At 43.5% G+C, this 20602-nt stretch overlaps 1 protein-coding gene across 1 annotated transcript in view; it reads right to left on the reverse strand.

Moving 5' to 3' along the window:
* The window catches only part of ADAMTSL1 (ADAMTS like 1), a 624112-nt gene that overhangs the window by 147863 nt on the left and 455647 nt on the right, over positions 1–20602 (reverse strand). Inside the window, exon 5 of the mRNA XM_075279894.1 lies at positions 6749–6985. Within this exon, the coding sequence (XP_075135995.1) occupies positions 6749–6985 (237 nt within the window). The remainder of the gene's footprint in view (positions 1–6748; positions 6986–20602) is intronic.

Consider the following 20602-nt stretch of genomic DNA (forward strand, 5'->3'; position numbering starts at 1 on the left):
ATAATAATACTAATAATAACACTTAAAATGTTTCATAACAACATGGATTTCAATGCCAATAATCTTCTTATTGCTCTCATTTTTTCTATGTGTGGTAGTTAGTAATTAGAGATGAGCAAACAGTAAAATGTTCGAGGTTCGATATTCGTTTTGAGTAGCCCCTCAATGTTCGACTACTCGAATCGAATATCGAACCCTATTATAGTCTATGGGGGGAAAATGCTCGTTTCATGGGTAGGCAACATTTGATCAAATTATACTTACCAAGTCCACGAGTGAGGGTCGGGCTGGATCCTCCGAGCAGTCTTCTCCTTGCAGCGTCCCCGCGGCATCTTCCGGCTCTGAATTCACTCTGCCAGGCATCGGGCCTGGGCAGAGCCGACTGCGCATGCCCGCTTGTAGTGCGGGCATGCGCAGTCGGCTCTGCCCAGGCCCGATGCCTGGCAGAGTGAATGAAGAGCCGGAAGACACCGTGGGGAAGCTGCACGGAGAAGACTTCTAAAGGTAGGAGAAGAACCAGCGTTGATTGGCCGACTGTATAGCATTCGGCCACTCAATGCTGGTTCTGCATCGAACTTTTACATTCGAATAGCGAGTGGTACTCGATCGAGTACGAGAATTTCGAATACGGTAGTATTCGATCGAATAACTACTCGATCGAGTACTACTCGCTCATCTCTATTAGTAATGTAACTTTCCAATAGCTTTTACTCAGATTGTTTCCCTTGTTTTTATTCCAACGAGACACAGAACTATTTGTAAAGCACATAGACTCCATACTGTTTTGCTGGTTTGTCTCCTTGTTTTTCTTCATGTTTTCTTTAGTCTTGTTATATCACCACACACTCATAGATATGCTGTATTGTGGCTCAATACAAAACAGATGTCACCACAAGGAATAACATATTAAATAAAAATCTGTCTATGAAGCCATCTCTCAAATAATCTTCTTTATTATACTATTCACCCCATACTTTAATATGACTAATCACAACTTTTTTTTTTCTTACAGACTCAGAGCCATGACAAAATGTCCTTTTCATGAAAAGATAATATTCTAATATTCTAAAGTTAAAGGGGCTCTATCAGCAAAATCCTGCAGATAGAGCCCTACATATGCGTGCATAACCTTTAAAAAGGCTATTCAGGCACTGTAAAAGTTAAATTAAACTACCCCCCCCCCCCCCCCCCCCCCGTTTTAAAATAATAACTTAAAAAAGAATGTTCTCTACTTACGGAACGTGCACCCTGGGCGGGCATTCTGGGTGCGTCTTCATCTTCTTCCCCGCCTCTTCTTCCTCTGACGTCTTCGGGCGCCGTCCTCCTCCGGCGCTTGCTCGCGGACACTGATAAAAAAAAATAGCCCGGGCGCATGCGCAGTAGCCGTAGTAGAAGCCGCGTGCTACTGCGCATGCGCCCGGGCTATTTTTTTATATCAGTGTCCGGAGGAGGACGGGACCCGAAGACGTCAGAGGAAGAAGAGGCGGGGAAGAAGATGAAGACGCACCCAGAATGCCCGCCCAGGGTGCACGTTCCGTAAGTAGAGAACATTATTTTTTAAGTTATTATTTTAAAACGGGGGGGGTAGTTTAATTTAACTTTTACAGTGCCTGAAGGCTATGCACGCATATGTAGGGCTCTATCTGCAGGATTTTGCTGATAGAGCCCCTTTAAGTCCCATGTTCCACACATTAGTACAACATTCATAAATAGCTGATATCTCCGCCTAAGTTTTATTTGATCTGACATTACTTGAGCAGGGCAAAGAAAAGTTGTTTTTATTCTGCATGATACTGGCTATTCAGAACACTGATGGTGGAACTGGTCCAACCTAGCAAACAATGGGGGTGATATATGAAGACAAGTGTATTGAATGTCGGTCTTCACATTTGTGGTGTAGGGGGAGAATGTGCCTCAGTTATAAAAAAAATGCATATAATGTGGACACCATGCGGAAAAAACACAGACCCCTTTATAGTTTATGGGGTCCGTGTGCCTTCATTGCTCACCGCTTGTCAATGTGTTTGGTATTCGGTTCGGGTAGGTCCCCATGTGAATCCCTCGAACGGAATACCGAACACAAATGTGATACAGGCCTCATCTTCTCTAGAGAAGCTTGTTTTACCCAGCTTTGTCTATCACTTTGATATGGTGATCAGTGTAATACGTATTTAACCCATTTATGCCTAGTGTTCCATTATTACAACTCAAAAATGTCAACCTCTGGCATAAATCGGTTAATTCCGTTGTCACTCCCTCTCTCTCTCTCTCTCTCTCTCTCTCTCTCTCTCTCTCTCTCTCTATATATATATATATATATATATATATAATTTCATGCTCCTGTTGTAATCTTATAAAGATTGCTAAAAAGAATACAAATACTTATACCCATGAATGATCTTACTTAATAGAGACACAAAGGGTTGGCATGGTTCAGGGTAGGCTGTGACATAAAGCTACATTTCACATTAATTTTAATTATCAATCACAACTCTTAACATATGCAAATGAAGTTCACCCACTGCTAACAATTTTTTCTCTTGATAAGAACAATTCAGTGACTCTGGCTTAGCGTTATGACTTCTTTCTTTCAATGCAAGCTGATACATACAAGACATTACTGCCAAAGATACATTACTTGGCAATGCCCCCTAACAGGCTGGGCTACCATTCTGAAGCAAGGCAGCATCAGACAGTGGAGACGGAGATCCCCAAGACCCAGCATGGAACATGTTTTGTTTTTAATATTCACTCTCTCCCACTACGAGTCTTTGTTTAACCTGGCTCCTGTGCTCACTCTATCCTTGCCTTGAAAAGAAAGAGGGGGAATAAAGAAAACATATTAACCATCCAAGTCAAACTCTTGGGACCATTTAGGAAAGTGGTGGTGGAAGAGGTATAAGGCCCAGTGGATTTAAAGTACGCAAAGGACAAGGTTAGAGTATATTGCTTACCCGTAGCTTTTACACTGCCAATTTAGATTCGGCCAGAAGAATTTCTCTTCCTACACAAAAGGGCTAGCGGTGTTGGCTCAGCTCAGAGACCCAATGCCAAGGGAAATGAAGCGGGAAGAAAAACAAATAACAACTTGGGGGCTCATTTCCATATTAAACAGTGGTGCAGAACTGCAGGGAATCTCATTTCACAGGAGTCAATGCCCAGATAATCTCAGAACTAGAGGGATGCTGACAGCCATACAAAATCTACAAACGCTCTTTGCCTGAAAACACTGCAGACTCAATTACACTCCTTTTTTCTTTTAACAAGCCGACTTTATCATGTTAATGTTATCCACTGACTAGTAGGCAAGGCTTATGCTCATATATATTGATCTCTAAAAAAAATAAAGCTTTATCAACTATCCTTCCATCCATTCACCACCAAGTGCAAAAGGTTCAATATATACTTTTCACTTGGGAAGAAGACAAAAACCTGCTGCTGTAATGTACATAAATTGCAATTACATAAAGGGAGTCTATCAGCAAGAACATAAGTGATAAACTAATATAGTACTTTATACTGTAGAGCACTTCACACTGATTCCAATGGTACCTTTTTATTGTGATCTGATACTCCGCAGCTGACGCTGTGTTCACACCAGATTCTGGACTCCGTTATCAGGTTTCTGTAAAGTCTGGCCGTGCACACCAGTGAGCGTTTTGAGCTCTCCACGGTGAAACCGTTTTTTTAAAACCGGACACAGAGTACTGCATATCCGACTCTGTGTCCAGTTTAAAAAAAACGGTTTTGCCGCGGAGAGCATAAAACACTCACCGGCGCTCACGGTCGGACACTTTTCAAACCCATTCAAATGAATGGGTTTGAAAGATGCCGGCAGGTTTCCGTCTCCTGGCCAGTTTGTGCAGGAAATGGAAACCTGCACAACGGAGACCGGGCGCAGATGTGAACGAGCCCTGAGAGTGCTTTTTATAAATATGCAAATGTAGCACTTTGAAGCTCAACAGCTAAATTTCCCAGCATTGGAGCACCACAATAAAAGGTGTCACTGGAATCTGTGTGCACTGCCTTATAGAACTATGTGTTTAGTTTAGAACTGATGTTCATTCTGACACATTCACTTTAAATAACAACACTACTCTATAATGTTATCAGTAGTTTACATATGTAAATGATCGAAAATAATGTATGTTTTCCAGAGGCCCAACCTGAAGCTCCTGAGCCTCAATGTCAAATCTATATTGCCTCCCAACTTTAAGCCAATTGGTACTGTGGTACATTTTATGTGGCAGAGGGACCTTTGGGGCCCCCCTAAGGCTTTAGGTCTCATTAATGATAGTAAGCTCTGCACCCCCTATGGCTACATGTGGAGTGGAAGTCCTCAAAGTCCTCCTTCAGCATATTTGAGTTGCGCCCACAACTAAAAGATTGAAATCCAATAATAAAAGTTTATTAATATGCACAGTTGCTCTGCAGTGTTCTACAGTAATGTACAGACTATCCTAGTCAATGAAATTGTTTTTCATTAGCTACAAAATCTTATTGGTTCACAATCCTATTTTCATGCTTTAAAATACACTACAATGATAAGCCACTAAATAAATCAAAACTTTTAAAAAAATATACATTACTACTCTGAATTATATTACAAAATAGCCTACATATTTTATCAACACCGAAAAAAGAACCTCTAAAGAATACCATTAAACATAATGTTTGAAAAGTCACACTAATGTGAACACCATGGACCTGGGCACTCACAAATGTGCATGGCGCCAGTCTAAGCAAATGGCAGCATTCCTAGAACCGACCTTGTCAATCAGAAAGTACTTGGAATTCTAATATGAATACCCTTTGTGTATTTCCCAAGATCTCCAAGTGCCTTGGCTACATAATTACACAATATACAGCAGTTCCCTGATTTATAGAGTCTATTAAAACTTCCCATTAAATACATATATGCAGTACTTCACCATATATCAGTATTTTTGATGACAGTAGGTCATACCCTTTTCAGCAAATATTGTTACAATTTAGAAAATATCTATTACGATTTATTTCAACAAGATGATAATAGACAAATAGTATGATATCTTCAAATGGGTTTTCCAAGTAAAAAATGTTTTTTATTATTATTATTTTTTATGTCTGTTAGTGCTACTAATGGTTTAATAAATGCACCAATATGCTGTTTAACATGTTTTGAGTGATTTCTGGGTGTCTCTGGGAGCTGCTGGTATTGCCTGCCAGCCCATCCCTACCTACTCAGCCTAACCTCCGACCCATATTATATACTTACCCTCCACGCTTCTTGCAGTGAGATGGTCCCTCCTCCTCCTGTACTGATTCAGTCTGTGTGAGCTCTTCTCCTCCAGTGATGACCCCCCTCTACTGCGTGGATGCTCAGCAGAGGAGAATTAGTGGATGCAGCATGCACCCTGCCGAATCATTAAAGAGGGAGGAGCCATCTCGCCGGAAGAAGTCTGGAGAGTAAGTATAATGGAGTGGATGGGGGAAGGGAAGTAGTAGTGACGAAAGTAAGATGGGGGAGGGTGTTTAGATCAGTGTAGGGATTTCTAGTTATCCCAGACAACCCCTTTAAAGAGGACCTCTCATGGTCTCCTGCACATGCGGTTTTATTTTTTTTAATTTTTTTAGGATTCAAATAAATGTGTAAACGCAGCTTTTTTTTGTTGCAGATTTTGTTGTGTTTTTTTGAGCCAACTTCAAGTGGATTGAGCAGACGGGAGAAGATTAAGGAGTTCCTACATATCATCCATTACTTTTCTAACTCCTGGCTTTGGCTCTAAGAAACACAGCAAAATCTGCAACAAAAAGAGCTGCAACATGGGGCCTCAGTCTTAACGAGACTTCAAAACATGGCTCTGGTTCTATTAGAAGAACAAGCATGTGTTCTATTAAAATCCACAAGAATTGTAAGTTACAATTTCATACAGATTTGTTTTCTGTAACCTGAATGGATGAAGTGCTGATTTGTCCCCAGAATCTGTAGTCAGGGAGAGTGCAGCTATATGAATTATGGTGTGTTCAAGCTATTCCTGTCAATGCTAGAGAACAAATCAGCTGGGAGTGCAGGGATAGTGTGCTGTAATGATTATAGCAACAACAAACTGCTTGCTATAATGCATATATTGCTCCAATGACTATAGCAATAGCAATATTTATATAGTGGATCTTTGTACAGCAAATTGTCTGCTAAAATGAATATAACATCTGATAAATATAGAAACAGCAGTATTTTTATCCAGCGTCCAAAAAGTATCTGCAAATACATTCACAGCAGTACAAAGTACTCACTGCTGCCTTGTGCACCATCTTTTATGGCTTTATTTTATGTTAAGACTCCTTCTATCACAGGAAAGAACATGCAGTGAATCTGTTAAAAAACTACATTTCCCATGATTCCTCTGCCAGCCCTCACTCTCTGTGTAACCCTCCCTTCTCCATTCTCCCTATAATGAAATTACAGATAATAACTTACTCCTACATCTGAGGTCACTTGCCCTGTCATGTTTCGTTTGCAAGCTAACTTTACCTGTGAGCAGCAAACACAAAGAGTGACAGCAGGGAGGGGAATGATGGGAGATGTAGTTTGTTCAAAGATTCACTGAATGTGAATAACAGTGATTTAAGGAGGCTCACGTAAAATAAAGCCAAGAAAAGGCTGAACAAAAGAACAGCGAATATTTCGCACTGCTGTAGATGTATTTGCAGATAATTTTTGAAAGCTGAATAACCCCTTTTAATAAAATGACTCAAATGTACTTACCTGGCATAAACCACTTATGCACATATCCAAGGACTCTGTGTAACAGCGAGTACCATCCAGAACTTTAGGAGCAAGTTCCACAATAAGAGATGTTCCTTTTGCTTGGCATTTTAATGAACATGGGTTCTCCGGGTCATTATGAACTGGAAGCCATTCCCTATACAGTCCTTGGTATTTGACGTCATTATGAGCAGAGCACTGTTGTGCCCGGAAATCTCCTGATTCTGCTGGACAATCCTGTTGGACAGGAAGAAAGTACTTTAGTATCTCAGAAAATAACTAACAGTGGCTACAACTACACATATAAAGCATGAAAAGGTTAAATATCACAGGTAAGGATGATGGACTTGTTGTTTCATAATATTTACTGTGAGCAGTAACAAGGTGGCATGTGTTGAAAGTGGTGATAGGGAGCCATCAGTTTTGCACCTTGGAGTTGTATAGAATGTCATGCCCCTATCCGTGACATGCCTGCTTTAGGAAATACTGGCATTTCATGTGCAATAGCAATTCTGAGGCATCTTTTCTTATAACTCGGCATCAAGCTTTTGCTAAGTTGCTTCTCTTGGAAATTTATGGGTAAATGGACAACTGGGTGTTACCATTTGAAGGTGTGCGCACACTATAAAACTGTCCAATTGGTGATAGTGTCAGACTATGTAGGGGCATACCCTTTTCTCAAAGATAGTGGTAACATCCAGTTGTCAATTACCGTATTCACAATCATGTACTATGAATGAGAGAGGAATGCCATACTACAGACTAATAAGAAGAGAAGTGTTATTTCATGGGGAATACAAGTATATACTAGAACTGACAAGTCAGGAGTGCTGATTCTCATTAAGTTATGAGTATAACATCTCACTGTGCTTTTCATAATTTATAAAAAAATAATCTTGTGTCTAAATCTTTTGTGGTGCCAGTCGCTGTTCTTTTGATTCTCTCTTAGGTCATCCACCATGTTCAGTGTGGTTTATAAAGTAATTTCAAGAGTCCTCATTCTATTTGGCTAGTCTTTACAATGGCAGAAATGACTCTACTACCCGTATACAAAGAGACACTGGCAATGGTTCTAAGCTACTGAGCATATGTGACCACCAGCACTGGACACATTAGGGGAACATTCCGAGCAGAAATCAAAGGAGCATCAGGGAGGGCTATAACCAGTTTGTAAAAGCCATGCTTAATCATAGGAACAATAGAAATATGCCAACTAAACAGCTGTATGTTATGTAAGAACTAAAAAAGCTAATTAATATTCATTTGTGATATAACTCCTTTAAAAACACACTCAATTGAGTGAATATGAATATAAGAAACTTGAAGCGTACCTCCAGTTGTAAACAACTTTGTATAAATGAATAATGCATTTGAATGTAAGAAACTTTGTAATATATCTTATTACGGAGATCTGTTTCATTCACTACTAACACTAGGTTCCCACTAGCGTTAAGGTCTCCAAAGATTGGATCCGCATAGGGACCCGAAATACGGTAAACCTGTCTGCTTACAAAGTGAAACCCACGGATCCCATAGACTGTAATGTGGTCTGCTGGGTGTTCATCTGGTCCTCCATGCAGGACTGTTCTCTCTGCTGATTTTAAGCAGAGTCTCCTAGGGAGAATCCAACGTAGATGTGAATCTAGCCTTATTAAGTTGTTCTCCTGCTCCTTACCATCAATCGGACTACTTCTTTACGTTATATCAGTCTCCATATGCCGCCTCACACATACAGTACAATTCTATGAAGCAGAGAGGGGCTGAGCAGGATTCTCCTGCTTGCTGCTTCATTGATTTATCGCTGCATTCTGTGTATTATCTACACTTAGCAGTGTTTAGAAAGCAGGGAATTGCAGAGTGTAATAGCAGCAATTGATTGAGTGTCTTCCCTAGCCCCCTCCTTTCTTCATAGACTATTATAGAGAAAGTAACTTTTGTTACTAAGATATATTATAAAGTTTCTCATTTTCACCTGTACTATTCATTTCCAAAAACGTGTTTATAACTGAAGGTGTACTTTAACAATATATATCTTAAATATCTAATTAAGGTAATCTGTTTTCTTCACCACTTATTCATCTGTTCTCCTGTCTTTTCAATCTGACTGTTTGTTTATATAAGATTGGTCTTAGTATCCAGTCTCACCCCTATGAAGGGGGGAGAGGTGGAGTAGGAGGCTGCTCCCGGCTGGTTAAATGATTTATTACTGCATTCTGTGCTCTGGTAGGCTCTTATCTGCAACCTAGCAGCACAAAATAACAGAGTCTACCAGCAGCAATTATTTGAGTGTCTTTTCTAGCAGCTTCTTTATCCACTCTCCCCTTTTCAAAGACTTAGGCTACATGTAGCAAGTGTGCTGTCTGAGTGGGTTTCCAATGCTCTGTTCCATTCAAAGGAATATAGAGCAGATCCTATCCTTCTCTGTGACAATGGAGCAGAATGGAATTTCCCTTGAAGTCAATACGTAAAGGAAAGGCCAGTGTATTCCACTATGAGTCGTATGTATGGGGGCCCACTCACTTTCTACATTCTGCATTTAAAGGGGCTCAATCATTGGGAAAAGTCATTTTTAACTAAGCACATACTTGCATAGCCTTTAGAAATGCTATTCCACACCTACCTTTTGTATATAAATTGCCTCAGTGGTTTTTGAGACCGTTTCTATTCATATGCTAATTAGCCTCCAGCCAGGACAGGAAGTTCCTAACAGCACTCGTCTCTGCTATTCTCTCATATCTGTGTGTGCAAGCAGAAGCTGAGTCATCAGCAGCAGCAGCCTGTGCTGTACACATACATAGGAAAAAAATAGCAGAGAGGGTGCACGATGAGACTTCCGGGGTGCACCAAGAAACTAATTAGCATATGGATAAAAACGGGCACATTCAAAAACCACTGAGGCCATTTACATACAAAAGGTAGGTGTGGTATAGCCTTTCTAAAGCCTATGCAAGGATGTGATTAGTTAAAAATGACTTTTGCCAATGATAAAGCTCCTTTAAATATAGGTGGAAAGCCGGAATGCTGATGAGAGAGCTAGACGATGGAAAATAAAGAAGAATTCAAGTAAGATGTCTGCCTCAAATTCCTCTTTACTTTCCGACGTCTGAACAGTTTATATACTATTCTATTCTGGAGCCGGACATGATACCTGGAGGCACACTTTAAGAATGTGCCAAAGAGAACACACTGGTTGATAGGTATACTAAGTCATAACAGGTGTAAACTTTATTGTAGCTTTATAGTAGTGACCCCCCAACAGGAAACTCCAGTTTTGCCTTTGTACTCCCTCCAAACTCCACTTGCTATCTTTCAGCTACATGCACCTATATGTTTTAAAACCAGTATACCAACACATTGTACTTGTGCATTGAGCAAACACAGTGTAAAGCCCAATTCTGACATAACTTACTTGATGAAAAAAAGAAAGGAATTGAAGAGGACATCTCGCCACCTCCACCATCTCAAATGCACCGCTCCAGAGATTTCAGCGCAGTTGGAATTTTCTCTCTAGCCATCGCTATTTCCGAGCAACAAACACAGTTAGTTTTGGCGCCAGATGTGTCATTTAAGCTCAGTAATGTTAGCGGGGCAGTGTTAGAAAGGGGGAGCGATTCAGAGCTCCAATTAGAGGCAGCCAAAGTCAAAGCTCAGAATCACACCCTTGACTGACACGGCCCTCCTAACAGTACTGAGACTAAATAGCATATCAGACACCAAAGATAGCAGCATTAATTGCTTGGCAATGGTTGGGGATAGAGAGAGCGCTAGAATCAAAGAAGCAGCTATCAGATGCTAGGAACTGTACATGGTGAAAGGTCCTCTTTAAACAACGGTCTAGATAACCACTCCTGTCGACCAACTCTGCCCTCCCACTTCTTCAGTGATATCTTTCACTTTGCCTTACCTTGTCTGCAGACAGGGAAGGTTATTTAGAACAGAATGAAGCCCCAGCAGAAGAAACGCCCCTAAAGCCCCTTTTCAGCTAATTTACATAACAATAAAATCCTGATTTTCATGAAAATAGAAGTGCACCACAGAATAAGAAAGACATCTTTAGAAGAAAGAAGCCCCCCTACATGGTAGTGTCATTAATTTGACACTGATATTCCTGCTTAAAGATTCCCTTTAAAACTGCTAGGTTGTAGATAAGAAGCTAGCAGTGTAAAAAATGAGGCAATAAATTAATTAACTAGCCTAACAGCTTTGTACTCCACCCCTCCCTTCTCAATAGAGCTCTACATATGAGCCTGAATATGTAGATGAATCTTATTTTCGCAAAGCAATCACACTGAAGATCAGGAGCAGGTGAACAGCTTAATAAGTGTTGAAAAAACAGATGTTATTAAGATATATTACAAAGTTTCTGATATTCACATTACTATTCTTTTATTAAAAGTTGTTTATAACTGGAGGTCTACTTCAACTATACATCCTATACTGATCAAAGAGAAATGTTTACTTTTTGCCATATTAAGAATACTTATATAGATAAGGGTGGATGAAAGTTTATGTTTTTATAACCTCATCATAATCACATCCATCCTGGAGTAACCGGCCACTATAAAAACCACAGACAAAACAAACAATATGAGATAGATGAGGTTCAGGAAACAGATCACAGAAAAGAACACAGCAGAGGGGCCACACGGTGGCTCAGTGGTTAGCACTGCAGCCTTGCAGCGCTGGAGTCCTGGTGTTCAAATCCCGCCATGGGCAAAAAAACCATCTGCAAGGAGTTTGTATGTTCTCCCCGTGTTTGCATGGTTTCCATCCCATATTCCAAAAAAAGACATACTGATAGGGAAAAATGTACATTGTGAGCTCTATGTGGGGCTCACAATCTACATTAAAAAAAAAAAAAAAAAAACAGAACACAGCAGAGTATTCTAAAATACTGCGATTATTGCTTTAGTTTTAGGACAACATTGTCCAAATCTTTTCCCTGTAGAATATACAGAACATCAGAGATGAGTTCACATTTATATAACTGTTATGTTCTACTATGCTGTGCTCAGTGTCAGTCCCTAAAGGAGAGCAGATTTATTCCATTCCATCTGGAGCACTGGCTCTATTATATTGCAGTGATCAGAAGCACTGCCCAAAAGTCTGATTTATTTGATATACGTGGGTGGGGAAAAAAAAAGCTTGTCAGAGACATCTGCAGTCTACAAGTTTACATTAGATATTGTATCCTTCAGGGTCAGAGGAAAATATTCATTTTTCAAATAGCTTTCTTAAAACCTGGTGATACTCTACCAGAGACCTAATCAGGCTTGGACTGGCCCACAGGTAAATTCCCTGTTGGGTTCCTGAACCAGGTGGGCCCCAGCTCACTTCGGCATGACCTAGTATACTAATTGTACTTCATACAGGTAATAATAATAATAGATTTTATTTATATAGCGCCAACATATTCCGCAGCACTGTACAATTTGTAGGGTTCAAATACAGACAGAAAGATACATTACAAAGAACGTCATTTCACACACTGGGACTGAGGGCCCTGCTCACAAGAGCTTACAATCTATGAGGTAGAGGGGGTGAAACAAGAGGTAGTAGGGGCGGCTTATACAGTGGTCAGACTATTTTGTAATAGAGGTTACTGTCATTACACAAACATAAAACTTTATGAGCCGTCACTAGTAGAGATGAGCGAACAGTGTTCTATCGAACACATGTTCGATCGGATATCAGGGTGTTCGCCATGTTCGAATCGAATCGAACACCACGTGGTAAAGTGCGCCAAAATTCGATTCCCCTCCCACCTTCCCTGGCGCCTTTTTTGCACCAATAACAGCGCAGGGGAGGTGGGACAGGAACTACGACACTGGGGGCATTGAAAAAAATTGGAAAAAGTCATTGGCTGCCGAAATCAGGTGACCTCCATTTTAGACGAATAGTGGATTTCAAATCCGGGTCATATGAGAATGTGAACTTTGTGACTATGAGACAGGGATAGCTGTACAGGCAGGGATAGCTAGGGATAACCTTTATTTAGGGGGGAATGTTATTAAAAATAACTTTTTGGGGCTCTATCGGGTGTGTAATTGTGATTTTTGTGAGATAAACTTTTTCCCATAGGGATGCATTGGCCAGCGCTGATTGGCCGAATTCCGTACTCTGGCCAATCAGTGCTGGCCAATGCATTCTATTAGCTTGATGAAGCAGAGTGTGCACAAGGGTTCAAGCGCACCCTCGGCTCTGATGTAGCAGAGCCGAGGCTGCACAAGGGTTCAAGCGCACCCTCGGCTCTGATGTAGGAGAGCCGAGGGTGCACTTGAACCCTTGTGCACCCTCAGCTCTGCTACATCAGAGCCGAGGGTGCGCTTGAACCCTTGTGCACACTCTGCTTCATCAAGCTAATAGAATGCATTGGCCAGCGCTGATTGGCCAATGTATTCTATTAGCCTGATGAAGTAGAGCTGAATGTGTGTGCTAAGCACACACATTCAGCTCTACTTCATCGGGCTAATAGAATGCATTGGCCAGCGCTGATTGGCCAGAGTACGGAACTCGACCAATCAGCGCTGGCTCTGCTGGAGGAGGCGGAGTCTAAGATCGCTCCACACCAGTCTCCATTCAGGTCCGACCTTAGACTCCGCCTCCTCCGGCAGAGCCAGCGCTGATTGGCCGAAGGCTGGCCAATGCATTCCTATGCGAATGCAGAGACTTAGCAGTGCTGAGTCAGTTTTGCTCAACTACACATCTGATGCACACTCGGCACTGCTACATCAGATGTAGCAATCTGATGTAGCAGAGCCGAGGGTGCACTAGAACCCCTGTGCAAACTCAGTTCACGCTAATAGAATGCATTGGCCAGCGCTGATTGGCCAATGCATTCTATTAGCCCGATGAAGTAGAGCTGAATGTGTGTGCTAAGCACACACATTCAGCACTGCTTCATCAAGCCAATACAATGCATTAGCCAGTGCTGATTGGCCAGAGTACGGAATTCGGCCAATCAGCGCTGGCTCTGCTGGAGGAGGCGGAGTCTAAGGTCGCTCCACACCAGTCTCCATTCAGGTCCGACCTTAGACTCCGCCTCCTCCGGCAGAGCCAGCGCTGATTGGCCGAAGGCTGGCCAATGCATTCCTATGCGAATGCATACTTAGCAGTGCTGAGTCAGTTTTGCTCAACTACACATCTGATGCACACTCGGCACTGCTACATCAGATGTAGCAATCTGATGTAGCAGAGCCGAGGGTGCACTAGAACCCCTGTGCAAACTCAGTTCACGCTAATAGAATGCATTGGCCAGCGCTGATTGGCCAATGCATTCTATTAGCCCGATGAAGTAGAGCTGAATGTGTGTGCTAAGCACACACATTCAGCACTGCTTCATCAAGCCAATACAATGCATTAGCCAGTGCTGATTGGCCAGAGTACGGAATTCGGCCAATCAGCGCTGGCTCTGCTGGAGGAGGCGGAGTCTAAGGTCGGACCTGAATGGAGACTGGTGTGGAGCGATCTTAGACTCCGCCTCCTCCAGCAGAGCCAGCGCTGATTGGTCGAGTTCCGTACTCTGGCCAATCAGCGCTGGCCAATGCATTCTATTAGCCCGATGAAGTAGAGCTGAATGTGTGTGCTTAGCACACACATTCAGCTCTACTTCATCAGGCTAATAGAATACATTGGCCAATCAGCGCTGGCCAATGCATTCTATTAGCTTGATGAAGCAGAGTGTGCACAAGGGTTCAAGCGCACCCTCGGCTCTGATGTAGCAGAGCTGAGGGTGCACAAGGGTTCAAGTGCACCCTCGGCTCTCCTACATCAGAGCCGAGGGTGCGCTTGAACCCTTGTGCACACTCTGCTTCATCAAGCTAATAGAATGCATTGGCCAGCACTGATTGGCCAGAGTACGGAATTCGGCCAATCAGCGCTGGCCAATGCATTCTATTAGCCCGATGAAGTAGAGCTGAATGTGTGTGCTAAGCACACACATTCAGCACTGCTTCATCACGCCAATACAATGCATTAGCCAGTGCTGATTGGCCAGAGTACGGAATTCGGCCAATCAGCGCTGGCTCTGCTGGAGGAGGCGGAGTCTAAGATCGCTCCACACCAGTCTCCATTCAGGTCCGACCTTAGACTCCGCCTCCTCCAGCAGAGCCAGCGCTGATTGGTCGAGTTCCGTACTCTGGCCAATCAGCGCTGGCCAATGCATTCTATTAGCCCGATGAAGTAGAGCTGAATGTGTGTGCTTAGCACACACATTCAGCTCTACTTCATCGGGCTAATAGAATGCATTGGCCAGCGCTGATTGGCCGAATTCCGTACTCTGGCCAATCAGCACTGGCTAATGCATTGTATTGGCTTGATGAAGCAGTGCTGAATGTGTGTGCTTAGCACACACATTCAGCTCTACTTCATCGGGCTAATAGAATGCATTGGCCAATCAGCGCTGGCCAATGCATTCTATTAGCGTGAACTGAGTTTGCACAGGGGTTCTAGTGCACCCTCGGCTCTGCTACATCAGATTGCTACATCTGATGTAGCAGTGCCGAGTGTGCATCAGATGTGTAGTTGAGCAAAACTGACTCAGCACTGCTAAGTCTGCATTCGCATAGGAATGCATTGGCCAGCCTTCGGCCAATCAGCGCTGGCTCTGCCGGAGGAGGCGGAGTCTAAGGTCGGACCTGAATGGAGACTGGTGTGGAGCGACCTTAGACTCCGCCTCCTCCAGCAGAGCCAGCGCTGATTGGCCGAATTCCGTACTCTGGCCAATCAGCACTGGCTAATGCATTGTATTGGCTTGATGAAGCAGTGCTGAATGTGTGTGCTTAGCACACACATTCAGCTCTACTTCATCGGGCTAATAGAATGCATTGGCCAGCGCTGATTGGCCGAATTCCGTACTCTGGCCAATCAGCACTGGCTAATGCATTGTATTGGCTTGATGAAGCAGTGCTGAATGTGTGTGCTTAGCACACACATTCAGCTCTACTTCATCGGGCTAATAGAATGCATTGGCCAATCAGCGCTGGCCAATGCATTCTATTAGCGTGAACTGAGTTTGCACAGGGGTTCTAGTGCACCCTCGGCTCTGCTACATCAGATTGCTACATCTGATGTAGCAGTGCCGAGTGTGCATCAGATGTGTAGTTGAGCAAAACTGACTCAGCACTGCTAAGTCTGCATTCGCATAGGAATGCATTGGCCAGCCTTCGGCCAATCAGCGCTGGCTCTGCCGGAGGAGGCGGAGTCTAAGGTCGGACCTGAATGGAGACTGGTGTGGAGCGACCTTAGACTCCGCCTCCTCCAGCAGAGCCAGCGCTGATTGGCCGAATTCCGTACTCTGGCCAATCAGCACTGGCTAATGCATTGTATTGGCTTGATGAAGCAGTGCTGAATGTGTGTGCTTAGCACACACATTCAGCTCTACTTCATCGGGCTAATAGAATGCATTGGCCAGCGCTGATTGGCCGAATTCCGTACTCTGGCCAATCAGCACTGGCTAATGCATTGTATTGGCTTGATGAAGCAGTGCTGAATGTGTGTGCTTAGCACACACATTCAGCTCTACTTCATCGGGCTAATAGAATGCATTGGCCAATCAGCGCTGGCCAATGCATTCTATTAGCGTGAACTGAGTTTGCACAGGGGTTCTAGTGCACCCTCGGCTCTGCTACATCAGATTGCTACATCTGATGTAGCAGTGCCGAGTGTGCATCAGATGTGTAGTTGAGCAAAACTGACTCAGCACTGCTAAGTCTGCATTCGCATAGGAATGCATTGGCCAGCCTTCGGCCAATCAGCGCTGGCTCTGCCGGAGGAGGCGGAGTCTAAGGTCGGACCTGAATGGAGACTGGTGTGGAGCGACCTTAGACTCCGCCTCCTCCAGCAGAGCCAGCGCTGATTGGCCGAATTCCGTACTCTGGCCAATCAGCACTGGCTAATGCATTGTATTGGCTTGATGAAGCAGTGCTGAATGTGTGTGCTTAGCACACACATTCAGCTCTACTTCATCGGGCTAATAGAATGCATTGGCCAATCAGCGCTGGCCAATGCATTCTATTAGCGTGAACTGAGTTTGCACAGGGGTTCTAGTGCACCCTCGGCTCTGCTACATCAGATTGCTACATCTGATGTAGCAGTGCCGAGTGTGCATCAGATGTGTAGTTGAGCAAAACTGACTCAGCACTGCTAAGTCTGCATTCGCATAGGAATGCATTGGCCAGCCTTCGGCCAATCAGCGCTGGCTCTGCCGGAGGAGGCGGAGTCTAAGGTCGGACCTGAATGGAGACTGGTGTGGAGCTATCTTAGACTCCGCTTCCTCCAGCAGAGCCAGCGCTGATTGGTCGAGTTCCGTACTCTGGCCAATCAGCACTGGCCAATGCATTTCTATGGGGAAAAGTTAGCTTGCGAAAATCGCAAACTGACAGGGATTTCCATGAAATAAAGTGACTTTTATGCCCCCAGACATGCTTCCCCTGCTGTCCCAGTGTCATTCCAGGGTGTTGGTATCATTTCCTGGGGTGTCATAGTGGACTTGGTGACCCTCCAGACACGAATTTGGGTTTCCCCCTTAACGAGTTTATGTTCCCCATAGACTATAATGGGGTTCGAAACCCATTCGAACACTCGAACAGTGAGCGGCTGTTCGAATCGAATTTCGAACCTCGAACATTTTAGTGTTCGCTCATCTCTAGTCACTAGTGGTGTCCTGTAACATGTGGATGTTGCCTGGACATATAAAGTTAGCCTGAAATGGCATCATATCGTGTGGGAGCCAGGACAGAGGAAGGTTACATTTTGAGGATTCTAATTATAGTACGGAAGGGTTTACTTTAGAAATTGTGATAGGCCTGTCTGAAAAGATGTGTCTTTAGTTTGCATTTGAAACTGTAGAAATTGGGAGTTAATCTGATTGTCTGGGGTAGAGCATTCCAGAGAAGTGGTGCAACTCGGGAGAGGTCTTGTATACAAGCGTGGCAGGTTCTGATAATAGAGGATGTAAGTGTTAGGCCATTGAGTGAACAGAGAGCACGAGTTGGGCGGTAGACAGAGATGAGGGAGGAAATGTATGGAGGTGCAGTATTATGGAGAGCCTTGTGGATGAGGGTGATAACTTTATATTTTATTCTATAATGAATAGGCAGCCAATGTAGTGACTGGCACAGACCAGAGGCATCGCTGTAGCGTCTAGCCTGATAGATGAGCCTGGTCACTGTATTCAGAATAGATTGTAGAGGGGAGAGTTTAGTATCTCAATATGGATATGTTTAGGTATAATAATATTGAATAGCTTAATTTTATATACTGTAGACACACTGGGTGGCTAAGATGACAGAGTTGCAGTTGCAGAGACAAGATAAAATGACCTTCCATCCTGGGCCCCATCTTCTCAATCACAATGCAAGGGCTCTAATAACTAGAGATAAGCAAACAGTGAAATATTTGAGATTCGAGATTCGTTTCGAGTAGAGCCTCAATATTCGACTACTCGATCAAATATTGAATCCCATTATAGTCTATGGGAAAAAAATGCTCATTTCAGGAGAAACCACTATTCGACTAAAGGAGAGTCACCAAGTCCACGAGTAGCAGGAGGAGAGTGTTTAGGAGGAGCGCTGTGCAGTTAAAGCGCACGGACCCCATTATAGTCTATGGGGTCTGTGTGCTTTAACTATACAGCTTTTGCAGTTGCGCTGATAAAAGATAAGCTCCCTCGTAACCGCAAGCTGCCAGCTCTCCCGACTAGCAAAGACGAACCTGCGGCAAATCAACGCTGGTTCTACAGCAGACTCGTCCTTGCTAGTCGGAGCTGACAGCTTGCTGTTACGAGGGAGCCGACTTTTTCCTCATAGGAATGCATTGACCAGCGTTGATTGGCCTGTGTACAGCATTCGGCCAATCAACGCTGTTTCTTCCGAAGGCTCGTCTGTGAGGAGGCGGAGTCTAAGATCGGACCACAATGGAGACTGCAGTGGTCCACCTCTTCACAGACGAGCCTCTGGTAGAACCAGCGTTGATTGGCCGAATGCTGTACACTGGCCAATCAACGCTGGTCAATGCACTCCTATGACAAAAAAGTCAGCTCCCTCGTAACAGCAAGCTGCCAGCTCTGCCGACTAGCAAGGACGAGCCTGCTGCAGAACCAGCGTTGATTTGCTGAATGCTATGTATAGCATTCAGCCAATCAACGCTGGTTCTGAATTCAATATTTACTGCGAACAGCTAGTAGTATTCCATTGAGTACGAATATTTCGGATACCGTAGTATTCGATCGAATACCTACTCGATCGAATACTACTTGCTCATCTCTACTAATAACCAATCTGTAACATCTCTGCCTGTTCGGGCCCCTGCGCCACCCTCTGCTCGTGTGCTGCGGCGCAGGAGGCGCGTGCAGTTTGATAATCTGCGTAAAGTTTTTAGTTGCACTGTGTGAACACGGCTCTAGTCCTTAATTGGATTTGCACCACACCCGTCTTCTGCCTAGGTTGCCTCTGTCCATTTAGTGGTTAATCTGGCCTTGCCCTTTGATTGACAGCCTGCCTTCCTGTGAACTCCATGGGCGGGTTCTTCCTCCCTATTTAGCCTTGGTTCCCATTCACACCAGTGCTTGTTATTGCCGTGCGCATACCTGCTCTTACTGTACCTGTTGCTTATACTATTATACCTGACCTTTGGCTTTTCTCATTGACTATTCTCTTTACTCCGATTTGGCACTGCATCGCTCTCCTGTTACCGAACCCTGGCTAGCTGACCTCCCTTTGTTGTTGTTCGTCTTGTCTGCGTTTTGTGTTTCACGTATTCAGGGAGGGTTTGTCCTCGTGGTTGTCGCCTATTACCTAGGATAGGGCCTGGCAATAGGAAGGGAAAGCGGGGGGCTTCAGCTTAGGGCTCACTGTCTCTTGTGCCCCTCCCAGGGTTTAACCGTTCTGGGAATTGCTGTCTTAGCAATTCCATTACACAATCATTTTGCAGCATCTTTCTACTGCCTGAGATCTGTTACAGTGTAGGCACTTATCCCCAGTTAAGGGATCTAGTTCAAGGCAAGAGCAAGACAGCAGGCTACTAAGAGGGCAGAGTCCAAAGAGCAGAAACAATTAGAGGTAAAATCTAGGTAGGAAGCGACAGCTGAAAAAAATGTTGCCATCGAAATTCGCAAATGACTTCCAGGTAATTTTAGCAGGTAGCTGTGTAGTGGGCCCCCAGAATAAATTTTATAGTCATGCTCAAATATAGACCTTTGATCTATGGACCATGATTATATGACCTATCCCTAAAATAGGTCTTCAATTATAAATCTGTGGGGGTCCATACTCACATAGATCATCAGGTTAAAATTTGCACTGACATTCGAGTGAGCTACACTGCTACTTCATAGGCTATGTCATGTCATATTCATCAGTCACAAGGCCTGTTTGCAGTTCAGTTCTACCATATAATGTATAGTGCTGTGCTTAGAGACTTCTTATACATTCTACAGGGTCGGCTGCTGTAAGTTACAAAGCAGTTATGAGTAGATTTAATTTTTCGTGTATCTTTAATTGTTTGACGCTGGATGTCGACTGGAAGTGTCAGGAGAGCTTATTATTACTGCATTACATTACTACTTATTACACTAAAGTCTATTTATTCTCTAATGATCATCACCCATAGTGATTGTGTGAAGCCCTTTTAACTAACTGCACAGTTATTCTGTCAATACTTAGTGCTTACTTGTGTTGTTTGCATTAGGTCCAGAATTATTGCTAATAGATTTCACGTACAGATCTGCTCCATCATAAAATCTACAAAACTCAATTCATTTTGCTAAATCATCAAACAGCTGCAAAAAAGAAAGACTTGTTATTGAAAATCTGTGACTCTTGTCCTCAACATGGGAATATGTAGCCAGATTTAAAA

Source organism: Leptodactylus fuscus, chromosome 1, assembly GCF_031893055.1.
Source record: "Leptodactylus fuscus isolate aLepFus1 chromosome 1, aLepFus1.hap2, whole genome shotgun sequence".
Taxonomy (NCBI): domain Eukaryota; kingdom Metazoa; phylum Chordata; class Amphibia; order Anura; family Leptodactylidae; genus Leptodactylus; species Leptodactylus fuscus.